The following is a 20,888-nucleotide window of genomic DNA, read 5'->3' as shown; positions in this document are numbered from 1 at the left end:
TAGACTTTTTTTTGTATAAGATATCTTTGTTATTCCATATAAAGTATCGATGCGGTGAAAAGTTATGTTTATATAATAATTACCAAGCCAGCAGTGCCTGCTTATGAAAGTTTGCCAGTTTAACAGGGATTTTTTCTACCGAAAAATTAAATTTCAAAAGGAAATTAATGCCACCCAAAGAGTTAAATATGTAATTTGGGAAAACATTCCATATACTATCTTTATTTTTAATAAATTCTATTTAATCTTAAACACATTATTAAGATCTGTAAAAATTAAAACTTCAAGGCCACCAAAGTCTCTATTATTATTTAGAATATCTTTCCGTAAATAGTGTATTTTCGGTAACACTTAAGAATAATGGTCATTGATTAACATTAGTTAATGTGTTAACTAACATGAACTAACTATGAGCAATACATTTGTTACTGTATTTGTTCATTTTTGTTAACGTTAGTTCATATAAATCCATCTGTTCATGGTTTGTTCATGTTAGTTCACAGTGCATTAACTAATGTTAACAAGATTTTAATAATGCAGTTAGTAAATGTTGAAATTAATATTAACAAAGATTAATAAACGCTTTATAAGTGCAGTTCATTATTAGTTAATGTTAACTAATGTAGTTAACTAATGTTAACTAATGACCATTATTCTAAAGTGTTACCATATTTTCTTCCTCCAAATAAAATCATAAAAAATCTTATCTAATTCCTTAACAACATTATTTGGAACATCTGCTGACATGGATATATAAACAGACCTTGAGATCCCTTCTGCTTTTGAATCGGTTTTTAATTTTCTCTATAATAGGCTCAAAATTTTACTTGCTTCTTTGATTCAAATCTCTACATACCATTATCCCAAGGTATGTGATATTGTCTTTAATTGGTATACACCGAATTTCTTTCAACGCACAGTCTTGAGAGAGAGAATAAAGTGGACTTATTCATCTTTAATCCAGAAATTTCAGAAAATGTTCCAATACATTTAATATCTTCATCCAATTCGTCACTATTTTTGACAAAAATTGTGGTATCATCTGCTAATTGGCTAAGTTTAATCTCTTATCCAAACACTGAAATTTCTTGAAAGCTTTTTTAATATGAGCAGCCATGACCTGAGTAACCAATATGAAGAGAAAAGGTGATATAGGACATCCTTGTCCTTTCCCACGGCCCATATCAAATCTCTAACAGGTACCGTGAGATAATTTGACAGAACTATTCGAACCTTTATAAAGTGTACAAATTGCTTTTTGAAAAAAAATTACCAAAACCAAAAAAATCAATAACTTTGAACATAAAAGAATGTTCAATGATGTCAAATGCTTTATAGAAATCAATAAATAATATAAAAGAATTATCTGAGATAAGGTCTCTATAATCAATTAAATCCAAAATTAACCTAATATTATTTCCAATATAACGGCCTTTCAGAAAACCTGACTGTTCTTCATCAATTATTGTCTTTTTGCAAATATTAACGAAAATATTTTAGTATCATTATTTAACAAACTAATTGGTCTCCAATTTTCTAAGTACAATTTATCTTTGTTAGGCTTGGGTATAGCCCTTGTTTTAGTGATGCGGGCATTTCTCCCAAATCCACTGCTTCATTAAATACTGCAAGTAAAAAAGGTGAAAGGTCATTAGAAAAAGTTTTATAAAACTTCCAGGAGACTTATGTAAAATATTTATATATAAGTAGCATGTGCAGGATGACGCAGCATCAGCCAATATGTTATGATAGGAAATAATTTATAAGTATATAAGTATAAAAATATATAATACAGAATGTTAACTGGGAAAAGAGAAACATGAAATCAAGTGGGAAATATAGTAAATATATAACAATAAATAGGCCATTATACAAATATTAAACAAAAATAAGATGATCAGTGAATGGATTTGAAATATTCTGGGATGGGATGAATAATTTTTTTGGTATAGCCTACATTCTTTTAACAGGCAAAATTTTAGGATCACAGTTGTTTAGAGACAGTAATGTTAATGTAGCCTATAACATTAGCTAATTGTGAACTACCACATTCAACTGAGCATCATTACTTACTAATTCATTAATCAGAGTTTCTTGTTAGTCATAAGAGAAATACTGGCTTCATTATAAGAATTTGGATGTGGAAATTGGACGTCAATGTGAACGTAAAAGGTTTCTTGCTTGTGTACTTGATAGCAACAGTGAATTTCATTTGTACAATGGGAATTTTGTGGAATGTGTAGAGTTATATTTTACAAATTTCAGACTTTCACAGAATAAATATGTTAGATGGTTATATACGTCTCTGAGAAATATTATATTCGCTGCTGTGATTGGTCATTGGTGCATCCCTAATTTTAACTTAGTCTATTCATTAGCAGGATCAAAGGATGAATCAGTAATTTTCTGTTTGTTAGAGTTTAACTGGTAAAACCCTGAGACTGGTTATTTCATCAAGATTACGAAACAATGGAAAGAGTGTGTCAGTGAAGGTGGTTGTGAATGTGTGTAGATGTGTGTTAGTTACAGGATCAGAGAAAGACACCGTTCCTCCGTCATAGTCCAGATCGACTCTCACACAATCCAGCTTCTGCTTAACAGGAAAACCAGACCATTCAGACAGTCCGTAATTATCATACCGCACACTCCAGACATCAGAGTAAAAGAAATCATCTCCCTTTCTTTGTTTTGATGCTGTAGTTACTCCAAGACTCCAGTGTTCACTCTCATTAACCTCCACATCCCAGCGGTGTGTTCCCGAGTTAAAACCCTCTGAACCCAGAACACAGGAATGCTCATCAAATCTCTCAGGATTATCAGGAAGCGGTTGTTTGTGCTCGCTGAATCTCACACTGGTCAGGTCATCAGACAGGACAAGTTCTGGATGAGCCGTGTTTGGATCCAGAATCACAGAAGCTGATGAGACACAAATAACAGGTGCTTTAATTCTGATCTTCATATAATCATCAAGAGTGAACCATACAGATTATTGAATTATGGACTCGTTCTATTGATCAAACACAGACATTTTTCTCTGATCACTGTCAGTGTTGTTATAGTAAATATCTGCTATTGTCACTGCTCAGTGTTTAAATGAGTCCACACTCAGAGTGTGAAAAGTAACACTTTCCATTACAGATTTGCGCTAAACTTTTGATATTTTCTAAATATCGATAAAAAACGATTGCGAAATGACAGTGTTTCCATTAACCGATGTTATGCGACTAAAACTTTTTTTTTTTTACGTCGGGTGACCTGTAAATGTGGAAAAACTGTTTCCATTGCAGTTTTGCGAAAATTTCCTTTTTCGAATTGCCTGAAAAACCACCTCATGCAAGCGTAAAAACTTGTTTGGGATAAATGGGAGTTCATGGGGAATCATGATTCGGATCGCGTGTCAAACCGCCAAACTGCTGAAATTTGGCGATCCAAACTGCTGATTCGACTCACTGATTCATACCGCTTTGAACTTCATGATGCCGTGTTTTGAAATCGTCATCACTATATAAGTCGTTATTTAGGTTTTTTTTGCGCACAAAAACTATTCTCGTCACTCCATAAAGTTATTGTAGAACCACTGTAGTGAGATGGACTTTATAACGACGTCTTTAGTGCCTTTTAAGGGTCTTGAGAGTGAACCGTGCATTGTGCCAATGGAGGCCTTTCAGAGCCATCAGATTTACACTAAAATATCTTCATTTGTGTCTGAAGATGAACGGAGGTCTGACGGGTGTCCAACGACATGAGGGTGAGTAATTAATGACAGAATTTTCATTTTTGGGTGAACTAACCCTTTAAGTGATTCATTATGTAATGATTAATGTTGAGAATGTTTCATTTGAAGTCACCATTATGGTGATCAGTTGTTGCTTTAGTTGGCTCTTGACTCTTGATTTCTTTTCTGGTTGATGTACCTGTGTTTATACAACAAATTTGCTATAGCAAAGAATATCAGGGAACTTTGAGGTCAGGAGTTGATGTTGGCTCTTTAGTGATGGGGACATTTTCACCTTGGAGTGTCCTGATTGCATCTAAAGTCTAATCAATGACTTTAAGTTTGTTTTGTCAATAATACATTTCAGTTTTGCATTACCAACCTTATGATACTACAACATGAGATCAAACATTGTTACTGGCTCAGTAAACAAAAAAAACAGGTTGTGCACAGTACGTTTTGAATGACTGCAACTTTCAGACACACAAAGAATCAGCATATAAATCTCAACATGTTGAAATGAAATTAAAGCGTTTTGCAAGCATGCATTGAGGCATGAATAAATAATGCAGATGAATTGTCGTACTATTTTCTTTTATTCTCCTGCCTGATCGATTGCTCTCCTGCCTGATCGATTGCTCCTGTCTGCCTGCTGTGTCTGTTGCTCTGTAGCTCAAGTCTGTTGCTCTGTAGAGCCTTGCTTACGTTTGAATCTTTATTTTGATATTTCCTCTTTCTTCTACTGCTAAATATAACTTACTCATCACCATACATTGTTTAAAAATTGCCTATCACGTTAAATTTGACATCGCTAGCTTTTAATCTAAATCACCATCACACGTTAGCATTTTGCTAGCCTGTTAGCTTGTTATCTCTGCACCCGGGTCTCCCTTTTTCTGAGTTCATAACTTGGATTAGTAAATTGTGTCCAGCAAACGATTGTGGTAAGTGGTAAATTGGATTAATCAACAAACACGGTAAGTCATGTCTTCTCCTGTCATTATCACCTGCAGTGCATGTCGCATGTTTAGTGTAGGCTTCTCCGCTGGCGAACAGGGCTTCACATGTGATAAATGTAAGGAGATAGTTAGGCTGACGGAGAAGATTTCAGAATTAGAAACACGCATCCATACTTTATCTGAGAGTAGTGAGGATGTAACAGCTTTAGACACTGATTTGGATGCGAATAGCTTAGTGAACTCTGTACATTCTTCGGTTCCGGCTGCAGGGCCCTCGCAGCAGGGAAACTGGGTAACAGTGAGGCAGCATAGTCGCAGACCAAAGAACCGCTTTTCCGTTCCGGTTAGAACATCAAACAGGTTCTCCCCTCTCAGTGAAGCACCCACTGAGTATCCTGTTGAAAGTGGCCTAGTCATTGGCGATTCTATTACACGGAACGTGAAGATAGAGACACCAGCCACCATAGTCACTTGTTTACCGGGAGCCAGAGCACCTGACATCAAAGCAAATTTAAAAGTGCTGGCTAAAGCTAATCGTAAATTCTCTAAGATTATTATTCACGTCTGCACTAATGATGTTCGACTTCGCCAGTCGGAGATCACCAAAATTAACATTAAAGAGGTGTGTGAACTCGCTAGTACGATGTCTGAGGCTGTTTTTGTTCTGGACCGCTCCCGGCAAAAAGGAGTGATGAGATAGTTAGCAGACTATCATCACTCAATGGCTGGTTGTCTAAGTGGTGTCTGCAAAATAACATAGGGTTCATAGACAATTGGAAAAGTTTTTGGGGCAGACCTGACCTGTTGAAGAAGGATGGCATCCATCCCTCTTGGGGTGGTGCCGCTCTTCTCTCTAGTAATCTGGCACATAGTCTTAGAGCTAAACCTTGACTCACTAGGGCCCAGGTCAGGAAGCAGACAAACTGGCTAAACCGACCGTCTGCTAGCTGTCTCACGTCACCGGAGTCAGATAAATCCCAGCACATAGAGACTCTTTCACCTAGATATTATCATATAGAGACTGTGTCTGTTCCCCGAATTAGTAAATACAAAAAAACATCAAAACCATTCAACAGTAAAAATTTAATTGACGTCCAACAAATAAACAAAATATATAATACAGATGAACAATTGATAAAGCTTGGGTTGCTGAATATTAGATCCCTTTCCCCAAAAGCGCTTATTGTTAATGATAATATTACAGATAATAATCTAGATGTGCTCTGTTTGACAGAAACCTGGCTAAAACCTGACGACTACATTACCTTAAATGAGTCCACCCCCCAAGATTATTGTTATAAACATGAGCCGCGTCTGAAAGGTAAAGGGGGAGCGGTTGCTGTAATTTATAATAATATCTTCAGTATTACTCAGAAGTCTAGTTTCAAATATAATTCCTTCGAAGTTTTGGTGCTTTATGTAACGCTATGTAGTGTACATGATAAAACCCGTTCAACATTTGTGTTAGCTACTGTATACAGGCCACCTGGGCATAATACAGACTTTATCAAAGAATTTTCTGATTTTCTATCAGAGTTAGTACTGGCCGTAGATAAAGTACTAATTGTTGGTGATTTTAATATCCATGTTGACAACGGAAAAGACGTATTGGGATTAGCATTTAAAGACACACTAAACTCTATTGGAGTTAGGCAACACGTGTCAGGAGCCACTCATCGCCATAATCATACTTTAGACCTAATATTGTCACATGGAATAAATGTTGATACCGTTGAAATTCTGCAGCAGAGCGCTGACATCTCAGATCATTACTTAGTATCATGTATACTTAATTTAGCTAAGGTTGCAAAGCCGCCCCCTCGCTTTAAAAATGGCAGGACAATCACTGCCGCTACTAAAGATTGCTTTTTAAATAATCTCCCTCATCAGTATCATCTGCTCAGCATCCCAGATAGTATAGAAGAACTCGATGTTGCAACAGAAACTATTGACTCTCTCTTTTGCAGTACTTTAGACACAGTTGCTCCTCTGCGCTTAAAGAAGATTAAAGAAAATAGTCCAACGCCGTGGTACAACGAGCACACCCGGGCCCTTAAAACAGCAGCCAGAAAAATGGAGCGCAGCTGGAAGAAAACAAAATTAGAGGTATTTCGTAATTCGTGGAAAGAGCACATGATCACATACAGAAAGGCTGTAAAAACTGCTAGATCTGCTTATTTCTCAACTCTCTTGGAAGAAAACAAACACAAAATAAAGCTTCAACTTCTGATGATTGTAAACAGCACAGCAGTAATGACTTTATGAACTTCTTCACATGTAAGATTGATAATATTAGGAAAAAATTTTTAACCATGCAGCCGTCTAATACAGCATCACATCAAGTTGAACCCAAGATGGCGGCGCGAGTAGTTCGCGAGGCTCCGGGTCTCTCCAGATTCTGCAATTTTGCGGTATTTTTCCTGCTCATCTCGGGTCTGTTCGTTCAGAATAGTTGTGCCTTAACATCGTACACCCGTGGTGAGATTTTGGATATTGGTTTGCGAATTTCCGACAGTTTTATGGACAATCTTCGACTCCTTCCTGAGATCGCTAGAACACCCGAGGCTATGCACTCTGCCCGGCCGGGCGGAAGTGCTCGCAGGCGGCGCCGAGATCGTAAACAAAGGCGGGGAAGACGCGGTGGTCTGAGAGCTAAGCTAAGGCTAAAGCTAAGGCTTACCCCACATCGGCTCTCTTTACCCAGTATTTTTCTTGCCAATGTACGGTCGCTAGTGAACAAAATGGAGGAGATTCGACTCAGCATCACACACAGCAAGAAACTTTTGAACTGTAACGTCCTAATCTTCACGGAAACCTGGCTAAACGGCGGAATACCGGACACCGCTATTGAGCTAGCGGGATACCACACGCTCCGGGCGGATAGAACATTAGATGGCTCCGGGAAGAGCAGAGGTGGTGGATTGTGCATTTACATTAACAAAGCCTGGTGCACAAACTCTGTTATTGTTGGGAGTCATTGTTCAGCTAACCTGGAGTTTCTCATGGTTAAATGTAGACCGTTTTATCTGCCGCGAGAGTTCACTTCCACCATTATAACTGCAGCCTATATTCCCCCGGATGCTGATGCCAAGCTTGCTATGAAAGAACTTCATGCAGCCATCAGTAAACAACAGACTGATCACCCGGAAGCTGCTTTTATTGTTGCAGGTGACTTTAATCATTCAAACTTAAAGTCAGTGCTACCCAAGTTTCACCAGCATGTTTCCTGCCACACCAGAGGAAACAAAACCTTAGACCACGTGTACACAAACATGGCGGGAGCTTACGTTGCGACACCCCTCCCCCACCTGGGACAGTCAGACCACATCTCTTTGTTCCTCATCCCCAAATATTCACCCCTCATCAACCGTGTGAAGCCATCAATGAAAACCATCAAGGTGTGGCCTGCGGGGGTTGATTCCACACTCCAGGAAAGGTTTCTACACACAGACTGGAGTGTGTTTGCTTCTCAAGCCACCAGTGGCGCTCACACGGACATTGACTCCTACACCTCCTCTGTATTGGATCATATCAATACCACCATTGACAGTGTTACAACCCAGAAACAGATCACCACATACCCAAATCAGAAGCCATGGATGAACAGGGAAGTTCGACTCCTGCTGAAGTCACGCAATACTGCCTTCAGATCAGGAGATGCACAAGCCTACAGCGCATCCAGAGCAAACCTGAAGAGGGGCATCAAAAAGGCCAAGCACTGCTACAAGCTAAAGATAGAGGGTCACTTTTCCAACTCTGACCCTCGACGCATGTGGCAGGGCATCCAGGCCATCAGTGACTACAAACCCCCCCACTCCACCCCCGCAGCCACTGATGTCAACTTCCTGAACGAGCTAAATCACTTTTACGCTCGTTTTGAAAGAGACAACAGAGAAACTGCCACCAAGCTCAAACCCTCAGCTGACCCACCAATCACACTCTCCTCCACAGATGTCTGCAAGTCACTGAGCCGGATCAGCGCGCACAAGGCTGCTGGACCAGACAACATCCCTGGTCGTGTTCTCAGGGCATGTGCGGAGCAGCTCGCTGAGGTTTTTACAGACATTTTCAACCTGTCTCTTGCCCAAGCAGCTGTACCTTCATGCTTTAAACGCACGTCCATTGTGCCAGTGCCAAAACACTCTAACCCGAGGTGCCCTAATGACTACCGCCCTGTAGCACTCACACCCATCGTCATGAAGTGCTTTGAGCGGCTGGTCCTGGAACACCTAAAAGACTCTCTACCATCCACATTGGACTCACACCAGTTTGCCTACCGCAGCAATAGGAGCACAGAGGATGCCGTTTCCATGGCACTGCACTCTGTGCTCACTCACCTGGACAATAAGAACACTTACGCACGCATGCTGTTTGTTGACTTCAGCTCAGCATTCAACACTGTCATCCCAACCAAGTTAATAGCCAAACTTGGAGACCTGGGCATCAATACCTCAATGTGCAACTGGATTTTGGACTTCCTAACTGACAGACCCCAGAATGTTCGTTCAGGATCCACCTGCTCCACATCCATCACACTCAACACTGGTGTACCACAGGGCTGTGTGCTAAGTCCGTTTCTCTACTCCCTCTTCACCGCCGACTGCAAGCCTGTGTATGGATCTAATTCTATCGTCAAGTTTGCGGACGACACAACGGTGATTGGTCTCATCAGCAACAACGATGAGACTGCCTACAGGGAGGAGATCCAGCACCTGGCCACATGGTGCGCTGATAATAACCTGCTCCTCAACACCACCAAAACGAAGGAGCTCATCGTGGACTTCAGGAAGGAGTCAAGAGGCACACACGACACCATCCACATCAATGGAATGGCTGTTGAACGTGTCTCCAGTTTCAAGTTCCTGGGGATCCACATCTCGGCGGACATGTCGTGGACGACCAACACCTCCAGCCTGGTCAAGAAGGCTCACCAGCGCCTCTTCTTCCTGAGGACACTGAGGAAGAATCAGCTCTCCTCGGCTATCCTGGTGAACTTCTATCACTGCGCAATAGAAAGTATCCTGACCAACTGTGTGGCAGTATGGTATGGGAGCTGCTCTGTTGCGGAGCGCAAGGCACTGCAGCGGGTGGTGAAAACTGCCCAGCGCATCACAGGGACTCCACTGCCTGCCATCGAACACATCCAGAGGAAACGCTGCCTGCATCGAGCTCGCAGCATCCTCAAGGACTCCTCTCACCCAGCCCACAGACTGTTTTCTCTCCTGCCCTCCGGCAGGCGTTTCAGGATCCACCGGACCAGGACCAGCAGACTTAAGAACAGTTTTTTCCCCAGAGCTGTCTCTTTACTGAACTCAAACCCCCGCTGATCCACTTCCCTCATAAACTGATAACTCTCCTACCTCACATCCACCTTCACTTTGTTATTTGCACTACCGACTCTTTATTACAGTAACAACTGTTTACTTATTCATTTTGCACTACCACACCGTAACTGGATTATGCTCATTTGCACTGCCGACTGTTATTTACAGTACCTACTGTTTACATTTGTATTTTGCACCGTACTTCTAACTGTAATATGCAATCACTTCCACTGCACTTTTACACTTTTTTTCGGATAGCTTCTGTCCATAATTTATTGCACTACCTTAATCCACTGCCATATTCCTCATTTTAGCCTAACATATCATTGTATACCTCTATCTGTAAAATTCTGTTTATAGTAATAGCCATCTGTATATTATATTATATTCATAGTACATATCCACCTGTAAATTCTGTTTATAGTATTAACCATCTGTATATTATTCACTGTACATATTCACCTGTAAATTCTGTTTATAGTAATAACCATCTCTCTATTTATAGACATATTTATATATACTCAGTACATATCCATGTCCTGCACTTATGCAAACGTTGTATATCCTGCACTTGCTGCTATTGCACTTCTGGTTAGACCTAAACTGCATTTCGTTGCCTTGTACTTGTACTTGTGTAATGACAATAAAGTTGAATCTAATCTAATCTAATCTAATCAGACAGAGCATTGTAGTGTCACTGAGGAAAAATTACACTCATTCACTGCTATAGGAGAAGAAGAATTGGCTAAACTCGTTAAATCATCAAAATCGACAACATGTATGCTCGACCCTATACCAACTAGGCTATTAAAAGAGATGCTACCAGAGGTCATAGATCCTCTTCTTAATATCATTAATTCATCTTTGTCATTAGGATATGTACCGAAAACTTTTAAGTTGGCTATTATTAAACCACTTATTAAAAAAACGCAACTTGATCCTACAGATTTAGTCAATTATAGACCAATCTCAAATCTACCCTTTCTGTCAAAAATACTTTGAAAAGGCAGTGTCTTCACAATTATGCTCCTTTTTAGAAAGAAATGGTATCTGTGAGGATTTCCAGTCAGGATTTAGACCGTATCATAGCACTGAGACTGCTCTCGTCAGAGTTACAAATGATTTGCTCTTATCATCCGATCGTGGCTGTATCTCTCTATTAGTGTTACTCGATCTTAGCGCTGCATTTGATACTATCGACCACAACATTCTTTTGAATAGACTCGAAAATTATGTAGGTATTAGTGGAATTGCATTATCATGGTTTAAATCATACCTATGCGACCGTTATCAGTTTGTAGTAGTAAATGAAGATATGTCACACCGATCGCAAGTTCAGTATGGAGTACCACAAGGCTCAGTGCTAGGACCGCTGCTCTTCACCCTGTACATGCTACCACTGGGAGATATCATTAGGAAGCATGGCGTTAGTTTTCATTGTTATGCTGATGATACTCAGCTCTATATTTCTTCACGCCCTAAAGAAACTTACCAATTCACAAGATTAACGGAATGCATAGCTGATATAAAACATTAGATGACTGGTAATTTCCTGCAACTCAATTCAGAAAAAACTGAATTTTTAATTATTGGATAAAAAAGCTCCACAAGTAGTAACCTAGAATACTGTCTAACACTTGATGGCTGTTCTGTCAAGTCCTCGTCGTCAGTGAGGAACCTGGGTGTGCTCTTTGATACCAATCTTTCGTTTGAAAGCCACGTTTCTAGCATCTGTAAAACTGCTTTCTACCATCTTAAAAATATATCTAAATTACGGCACATGCTCTCAATGCAAAATGCTGAACAGTTAGTTCATGCGTTCATGACCTCAAGGTTAGATTATTGTAATGCTCTACTGGGTGGTTGCCCTGCTCGCTTAATAAATAAACTCCAGCTGGTCCAAAACGCAGCAGCTCGAGTTCTTACAAGAACCAGGAAGTATGACCATATTAGCCCAGTTCTGTCAACACTGCACTGGCTGCCTATTAAACATCGCATACATTTTAAAATCTTACTTATTACTTACAAAGCACTAAATGGTTTAGCTCCCCAATACTTGAGCGAGCTCTTAACATATTATACTCCATCACGTCTACTGCGGTCTCAAAATTCTGGCCAGTTGATCATACCGAGAATATCCAAATCAACTGCAGGCGGTCGATCGTTTTCCTATTTATCACCTAAACTCTGGAACAGTCTTCCTAACATTGTTCGGGAAGCAGACACGCTCTGTCAGTTTAAATCTAGACTAAAAACACATCTCTTTACTGTGGCATACACATAAAACACTTTTTCAATGAAATGATTGTTAGGCTGCATTAACTAGGTCAGCCGGAACCGGGAACACTTCCCATAACACCTGATGTACTCGTTACATCATCAGAAGAATGGCATCTACGCTAATGATAGTCTCTCTGTTTTATCCCGAGGTTTACTGCAGTCAGCCGGATCCGGGCCGTATCCAGTTCAGATGGTGGACCTGCGCCCAGAGAAGACCAACACAGGACCCCGAAGTGTCTGGGAGACCGTGATTAGACTCCCCCTGAAACTGCCTCATCGACACGGCATCTCAATAAACCCGTCTCCAGCGTGTTGCCTCCGATCATTCGAATATTGCACTTTAATAATTATTTAATCAACATCATCCTCAATAAACCCGTCTCCAGCGTGTTGCCCCCGGTCCCTCGAATATTCTGATCTATTATGACCTCCGAGCTGTAAAACTGCCAGAATAATAATAATAATACGCTGTTTGTTAATTGGCCAGAGGAGAACTGGCACCCCGACTGAGCCTGGTTTCTCCCAAGGTTTATTTTTCTCCATTAGGTCACCTGATGGGGTTTTGGTTTCCTTGCCACTGTTGCCTCTGGCTTGGCGTGCTCAGTTGGGGACACTAAATTTTTCAACTAAACATCGAAATACATCTAAATAATAAACTAAATTAACCATTTAAACTAAATTACTGATCAAATTATTGATCTAAAGCCCACACTGTCACTGTATGATACTTGAAATTTTTCCAGAATGGCTATACAGCTGAATAAAATTATGCTGCATTATTTTCCTGTTTAACACTGTAAAGCTGCTTTGAAACAATCTACATTGTTAAAAGCGCTATATAAATAAAGTTGACTTGACTTGACTTATTCTTAGTATTTCCTTTTATTTCTGCTGTTGTTTTTGTTGACTGTGTAGTAGTTTGTTTTTTTATGTTCAGAGTTGAACTGTTTATCTGAATATTGTTTTGATTGTCACCATTGTTGAGGTTTGTATAATGAGTGTTGATGTATAAGTGTGTCTCAATTAACACAATTTTGCAAAGATTATGCTCTAGCATATCTGAAAGATGATATCTGTTCACCTTGTCATAGCTCTGATATATTTCAGCAATCTTTCCATCAGAACAAAATTATTGTACAGTTCTGTAATGCTTCACTATTCTGTGAGTAAGTCATCAGAAAAAAACATCAGCGCTTTAAACCACTTTATGCCAATTCATTAATTAAATGAAGTCTTAAACATTTCACTTCAGTGAACGTGTTTTTTCCATGATTTCTTTCTGTAACAACATTCAAGTGCTTTCAATAAACCGCTATTACGATTGTTGAAAGAAAACTATTTTGACATAAGTATCAAGAGCCCAACTAAAGCAAACATTGATCATCATAATTGTGATTTCAAACCAACTTATTATTTTCAATAAAACATCAACTTCTAAACCTCTGTTGATTCTCAATAAGAGCTTCTGTAGTTGTCTGACAGAAATAAAGTCAGTCTGGTTAGTAATGCGTGAAGCTGGTAATGCTGTTTGTGGAGTTTTTTAATCCTCCTCTGCTGAGATCTTCAGAGATTTAATGTCTATCTTCTGTTGATTTCATCTAAAGCTGTGGCTGAAGTCAGTTGTAGTTCTTGTGTTTTGCTTTCTTCTGTTCATGTTGTTTCTCTTTAATTAAGTGATTATCAGGTGTTCATCACTAATGACTCTGAGGGCCCTATTTTAACGATCTGAAACGCAAGTGTCAAAGCGCGAAGCGCAAGTAACTTTGTGGGCGGGTCTCGGCGCTGTTGCTATTTTCCCGGCGGGATAAATGGCTCTTGCGCCCGGTGCAAATCTAAAATGGGTTGGTCTGAAGTAGCTTCATTATTCATAGGTGTGGTTTGGGCATAACGTGAATAAACCAATCAGAGCGTCATCCAACATTCCCTTTAAAAGCAGGTGCGCAAGTTCCATTATGGATTGCTATTATTATGGCGTATTTACCAGGCGCACGCCAGGAGCGGTTCACAGCCGAGGAGACTGATGTTCTTGTAAGAGCAGTGAAAGACAGAGAAGTTGTGTTGTATGGGGATGGGAGAAACCCACCCAAAATAGCGTTGGTTAAACAGGCGTGGGAGGAAATAGCCACAATTGTTTCATCAGCTGGCATCCCCAGGACGTTGCACCAGTGCCGCAAGCGCTACAATGACATCAGAAGACGGGGAAAGTCCAAGCTTGCCAGCATCAATCGGGCACGCCGTGTAACGGGAGGTGGATCTGCCTCTACTCAGGACCTGACGCCAGCAGAGGACATTGCTGCGTCCACCCTCACCGATTTTTTTTCCTGATTCTTGACGGACAAACCAATTTGTCAGATGTCCTTATATACATATATGTCTTGCCACTATTGGGCAAACAGGTCTGATCCTTTATTATTACAATTAGCCTGAATAATTTGTAAGCTAGATTTATGCCTATTTTTTCACATCTTCGTGGCACACCACAATGATTTCCGTCATCTCATGTGTTAATATTTTTTTAGTGTAACAATTTATGATTTGCAAAAATAACTGTTGCATCTGTGTAGATTACATGAGCAAAGTGTATGCGCGTTGTGCACGCGATACATTCTTAAAATAGCATAATGAACAACGCGCAACGCGCCACTGACTTTAGACTAGGTTTTTTCTGGTCAGTGGCGCAATTGTTTAATGGAACAGCAAAATAGCACCAGGGATTGTTTGCGGCGGAACACGCCTCCTTTTTTGCGCTGAACCGCCCAGGGAGCGCAAGTTCATTCACTAGTTTAGCGATGTGCTTCTGTGGAGGGAAAAGCGCGCTTTGCGCGGGTGCAAAATAGGAATGACACATGCGTCGGTGTAAAAAGTCAATTGCGCTGGGTGCAAGATAGGGCCCTGAGTGTGGACTCATGTAAACACTAGCAATGTTAATTTAACACTGGGGATTTCGTTGTGTGGTTACGGCTCATTTTTTACGCAGTAGTTTTCCTCTGGTAATTCTTCCCTCATGTGTGATTTCCAGTGTGTGTGTGAGGGTACAGATCTTCTCCAGACTCACTGTACTGGACGATGTCCTGCATCTTCTTCCAGACTCTGAACGGCAGGTTGCCCAAGTACTGTGGCACATTAATCAAAGCTCCAGAAGCCATCTGTGGATCCGGCTGTGAGATCTGGACTCTGGAAGAACAGAATTTTTTTTTTACGAGTCAGAACTGCAGTGGCTTTGGATCAGAACCAGAGAGACCAGAGACAAGAGCAGATCACTCACCTTTCCATTGAGACTGGAAACTCCTGCAGAACAAACACACCATTTATCATCAAGAACTCAATCAATCATAAACCAATCAATCAATGATGTGAAATCATACCTTCAGAAAGCAGATGTCATTGGCCGTCATCATCTCCTCCATGTCTTTGATAGTCTGTGAAAGAGCTGAGATGTGTCTGTTCATCTCCTCCAGCTTCTCCTTCATCATCTGATTCTTCTGCTCCTCTTCCTCCCTCAGTCCAGTGATTGTAGCTTCTTCTTCATCTCTGAGAAACTGATGAAGCTTCTCAAACTGCTGTTTAATCTGCCGCTCTGTGTGCTCAGCTTGAGACTGAAATCAAATCACATTCACGTCAATCATCTCAAAGAGTGAGTGTAAATATGGGGTAAAAAAACAGCCAAATCCTGACAGTACACTGTAAAGATTTTTTGTCATTATAACGATAAAAGGCTGGAAAACACGTTCATTGGTTAACGGTATGTACTCTTACTATATACAGTGAAAAACTATAATAGATCTCATGGGACATTTCATGTAATTTTACAGTAAAATACCGTTAAATGTACACATTTTGGAAGTGCGCTGTGAAAAAACCCCCACTTATCGTAGCATTTACAGTTCTTTACCATAAATAGCATGGTAGTAATATTTATGTTTTATGGCATTGAACTTAAATTAATGAGCTGTGGTTAAAGTACTTTACAGCCAAAAATATGGTAGTAATATTTTAGGTTTACAGACAAAGTTAACAGTAAAAAAAACTGGCAGCTGTGGTTGCTAGTACAAAAAACATGGTATTACAAACCAACTTGTCATGTGTGTGCAAAAGATGTTACTACGATTTAACAGGGTTTAACTTAAGGTTTAGATGTTGATGTCTTATTAAGAAAAATAAACGTTGTCACCATTGTGGTGATCAGTGTTTGATTTAGTTGGGTTCTTGAACCTTGATATTCTAACATTATATTATTGATTAGTTTCTCTTTATCAACTTTTTGATTGTCATTTGTGTTCCGATTATGAACGAAAGTCTTGGGTTTGGAACAACATGAGGGAGAGTAATTAATTACTTAATTTTTGGGTGAACTAACCCTTTAATAGTCTCTAGTGTGCACAAATATGAACACTGAGTGGTGTTAATGAAACACTGGGGATTGTAACACCCAACCTTGAGCCATTTTTAAGCCACAAACTTAGTGATCCTTGATATTTACAGGACGTTCAAATAACGTTTTCTGTCAACATTATGAGAATATTCATCAAATACTACTGACAATATGTGGTGATTTGATGAACATTGTTTTGAAAGTTTATAATTCTAACACTTGCATAACCTTTACATACATTTTAAGAGAAAAGTTAGGAGCAATAACAAGTTACAAATATGGGACAGGGTACAAAAATTTCCCAAGGATGTTCTTTTAAAACAGCAAACATCCATTTGACGTTAGTTGTCATACTAAATATTTAAAGGATGTTCCAAGAATGCTGTTCTAAGAACGTTTCCCAACAACATTATGATTTAAAGACCAGATAACATCACATAAACATTTGTTCATAACGTTGATGCTAACCAAAGTTATGAGAACGTTCCCTGTTAGCTCAGCCAGTGTAATGTTGGGTAATCTGTGCCAAAATGGATGAAACTGGATAAATAAGTCAAAGGTAATTTCACTTCAGAGAGAAAATTTCCTGAGTGGAAGGAATTAAGTCTGCATGGAATGCTTATGGAGACAGATTAGTCTCATTAATAATTCACGCAAAAAACAAGATGCACACATGTGTAGCCAATTTCACATGCATAAAACCAAATTCACGTGCGCAAATTAAAATTATACATTCATAAAATACATTTCACAAATGCAAAACACAATTCGTAGATTTACAACTGTGCACAAAAACTTCTGAATGTTTAAAATGTACACGTTCATCCTGTAATGTGAATGTGCAAATCGTCATTCACGTGTGAATTGCTTTGGATTTGTGCGTGTGTGTTTTTGAGACTTTCCTGGCAGCACTCTCCTCCCACCCGGATCAGTCGAACGCTTTAGCCAATCAGATTTAAGCTTATCAATCGGCCAATCATTATCGCGTGGGGGCGGGCCCACCTGCTGTTACGTCATTAGCTTCCTTTCGACCACAAGCAGAGGTAGGCTATGTGCAGTGTGATCGGTTCATTTCTGTGTTTACTGAAACGAAGAAGTTACAGATCAGTTGAAGTGATAGTTTATTAAATATTAACAGATGTAAGCAACTGCTGTGGTAATCAGATGTCCCATATGAAGAGGAAAATGATGCTTGTTGTGTTGGATTTTAGCTGCAGGTACAGAGACGGACATCTCTCTCAGTTACAATCACATAAATGAGTGCAAAACAATCATCTGAGTGGCGAATTAGCACTAACTGCTCTTTCCTAATTAAATAATAGAACAAGACCAAGTGAAAAATATCCAAAAACTTTATACTTTTCATAATAGTCTATTTATATACACCATCTCTCATCATTCAAACCATTGTTATGCTTTCTATGGAGACAATCCTAGCACTGTATGGTATGCATATGAATAATTCTTTATGAAGTAAACATAAGAATCCATCAATAGGCTACATAAATGTTTATTTTCACACAGCAGTTAATAAACTATCACTTCAACTGATCTGTTACTTCTTAGTTTCAGTAAACACAGAAATGAACCGATCACACTGCACATAGCCTACCTCTGCTTGTGGTCGAAAGGAAGCTAATGACGTAACAGCAGGTGGGCCCGCCCCCACGCGATAATGATTGGCCGATTGATAAGCTTAAATCTGATTGGCTAAAGCGTTCGACTGATCCGGGTGGGAGGAGAGTGCTGCCAGGAAAGTCTCAAAAACACACACGCACAAATCCAAAGCAATTCACACGTGAATGACGATTTGCACATTCACATTACAGGATGAACGTGTACATTTTAAACATTCAGACGTTTTTGTGCACAGTTGTAAATCTACGAATTGTGTTTTGCATTTGTGAAATGTATTTTATGAATGTATAATTTTAATTTGCGCACGTGAATTTGGTTTTATGCATGTGAAATTGGCTACACATGTGTGCATCTTGTTTTTTGCGTGAATTATTAATGAGACTAATCTGTCTCCATAAATGCTAGCCTTCAAGCTAGAAGTTTCACTTACCGCAAACTAATTCAGCGGCTCTAAACAAACTTGTAAAACTAGCTGGAGAATCGATCCTCACCTTGATGTGTTGAACTGTTTTCTCAAACTCTCCTTTAATTATTTCTCCATGTTTGAGTTTCTTTTGTAAGGACTTCAGTGCTGTTTTGAACTCCTCCTACAATTTAATATGAAAATCTATGAGCCATCAGAGATTTCTGTAATATGTTTGTGGGTAACTAGTGTTTATCCTCGTATGTACATCAGTCTTACCTTACATGCTGGAACAGCTTCACCGATGGGTCTGAATGTGTGATTGATGTGTGTCTGTGAATCTCTGCACACTACACACACCGGCTGTTTGTCCTCCAGACAGAAGAGTTTGAGTTTCTCACTGTGTAAACTGCAGAGCTCCTCAGATGAACGGCTCCCAGTTCTCTCCTTCAGGAACGACTCGCACAAGTTTTTTAACGCAAGATTCGGAGGAGGGCGATTTTTTGAGGATCTTCTCCTGCAGACAGGACACTCCTGAGTTTCCTTGGTCCTCCAGAACTGTTGAAGACACTCTGTACAGAAACTGTGACTACATGATAAAATAACAGGATCCTTGAAGATTTCACAGCACACGGGACAAGAAAGCTCTTCTACAGATACATGTAGTGAAGCCATTTTTCACAGTTTGAGCTCCAGCAATATAAACTTCACTTTCAATTTCTGAATGAGGGTTTAAAAATGAATATCCACGAAAATCACAAAGATCTAGAAGACAAATTAGAAACAAACTTGCCAAAAATCTTAAAAGTATTTTTCTTCCTTCAATGATCACCAATTTACTTATGCTTTTTTTGTCGGTATGACAAAGGAGAAACACAACAACAGCCGTCTCTTCCTGGTAACGGTGTTGTAGAGGGTTGAGTTTCTGATCACCTTCAGGGTATGTTTAAACAGGTCAGACAGGAACATCAGGAATGCTTCAGGTTAAATGCACTCAAATTAACACTAGACACTCAAGACACTATTGTGTGTTGGAAGCTCACAGAGAAAATTGCTGTAAAAATTCTGTTACATAAACAATCTGCAGTCTCATTTTACAGTAGTTTTGCTGTTTATTTTTTAAATATTATTAAAATTACAAAAATAGACTGTAAATTTACATGTCTTATGTAAAATAACATGAAAAATCTGTAACTGTGAATAAAAATAAAAAATAAATAAAAATATTTTTACATAAAAAGCTAAACATTTACCCTCATCCACTGTTCCCTGCATTAGTTTACTATATATTCCACTCGATGAGTGAATGAAAACATGAGAGAATTCTGGCTTTGGCTTGCTCAGTTGGGGACACTAAATATTAAATTACTGATCAGCTCATTTCAATTATCATAAAGTCATAATTAAGAGATAAATGTCACTGGTTGGCGTACCAGGAAAAGGCTGAAGACTCCAAAACTCTGAATGCAAACTAAAACTTTAATAAAGCTTCTTAAGCCGCGTTTCCACCGCAGGAACTTTCCCCAGGAACTAGGAACTTTGTGGTGGTACTCGGTGTGTTTCGACCGCAGGAACCAGGGTCTAAATGAAGTTCCGGGTAAATATTTCCCCCTCCAAACAGTCCTGCTCCCGAGGAACTTTCGGGGGTGGGACTTGGGCGCTGAACATGCTGATTGGTTGAACTCACGCAGCGTTTTATTTCAACCGGCATTTTTAAAAGTCTTTTGTGAGGTTCGTTCGTTCTGCGTTCAGTAAGTATCAGTCTTGCTCTTTCGGTCCGATGGCGCGCGTTCGTCTCAGCAATCTCGCGGTCAATGTCCGTAATAGCTGATAATAACATACGTTGTCTTATTTGAAAACTAGCTTTACGAGCTTTCAGAATATGCTTTAGTATCAGTGCTCATCTCTTTTCCGCCATTTTGTTAATGACCTCTTAATTAAAACAATACATAACTACCAAAAGCAGCGCTGCTTGCATCTCCTCCATACTTGTTATTGTTGCTTATCCTAGCTTCCTTTCCTCGCGTCTTATCTCCACCCCTTCAGGATGCGAGGGAAGGACGCAAGGAAAAGACGCGAGGACGGAGGAATTGAATCAAGTGAAATTATATATCCTCACTCCTTTTAGCATCACTTCAAAGCGTCATCAATTAATGATTACTCTACACCGCTGGATTTAGTTTGCACATCGGGATTC

At 39.6% G+C, this 20,888-nt stretch overlaps 1 protein-coding gene across 1 annotated transcript; it reads right to left on the bottom strand.

Moving 5' to 3' along the window:
* Positions 1-2,413: 2,413 nt before the first annotated feature.
* On the bottom strand, positions 2,414-19,366 carry LOC307122969 (nuclear factor 7, ovary-like; the record flags this gene model as incomplete). Its single annotated transcript, XM_079811318.1, has 6 exons — positions 2,414-2,916; positions 15,334-15,452; positions 15,544-15,566; positions 15,644-15,874; positions 18,780-18,875; positions 18,971-19,366. The coding sequence occupies 6 exons, from the start codon at positions 19,364-19,366 to the stop codon at positions 2,414-2,416; spliced, it is 1,368 nt and encodes a 455-aa protein (XP_079667444.1).
* Between the last annotated feature and the right edge of the window lie 1,522 nt (positions 19,367-20,888).

The sequence above is a fragment of the Gobio gobio genome (genome assembly GCF_949357685.1).
Source record: "Gobio gobio genome assembly, chromosome: 1".
NCBI lineage: Eukaryota > Metazoa > Chordata > Actinopteri > Cypriniformes > Gobionidae > Gobio > Gobio gobio.
The sequence above is the reverse complement of the archived record's forward strand: the minus strand, read 5'-3'. Positions and strand labels throughout refer to the sequence as shown.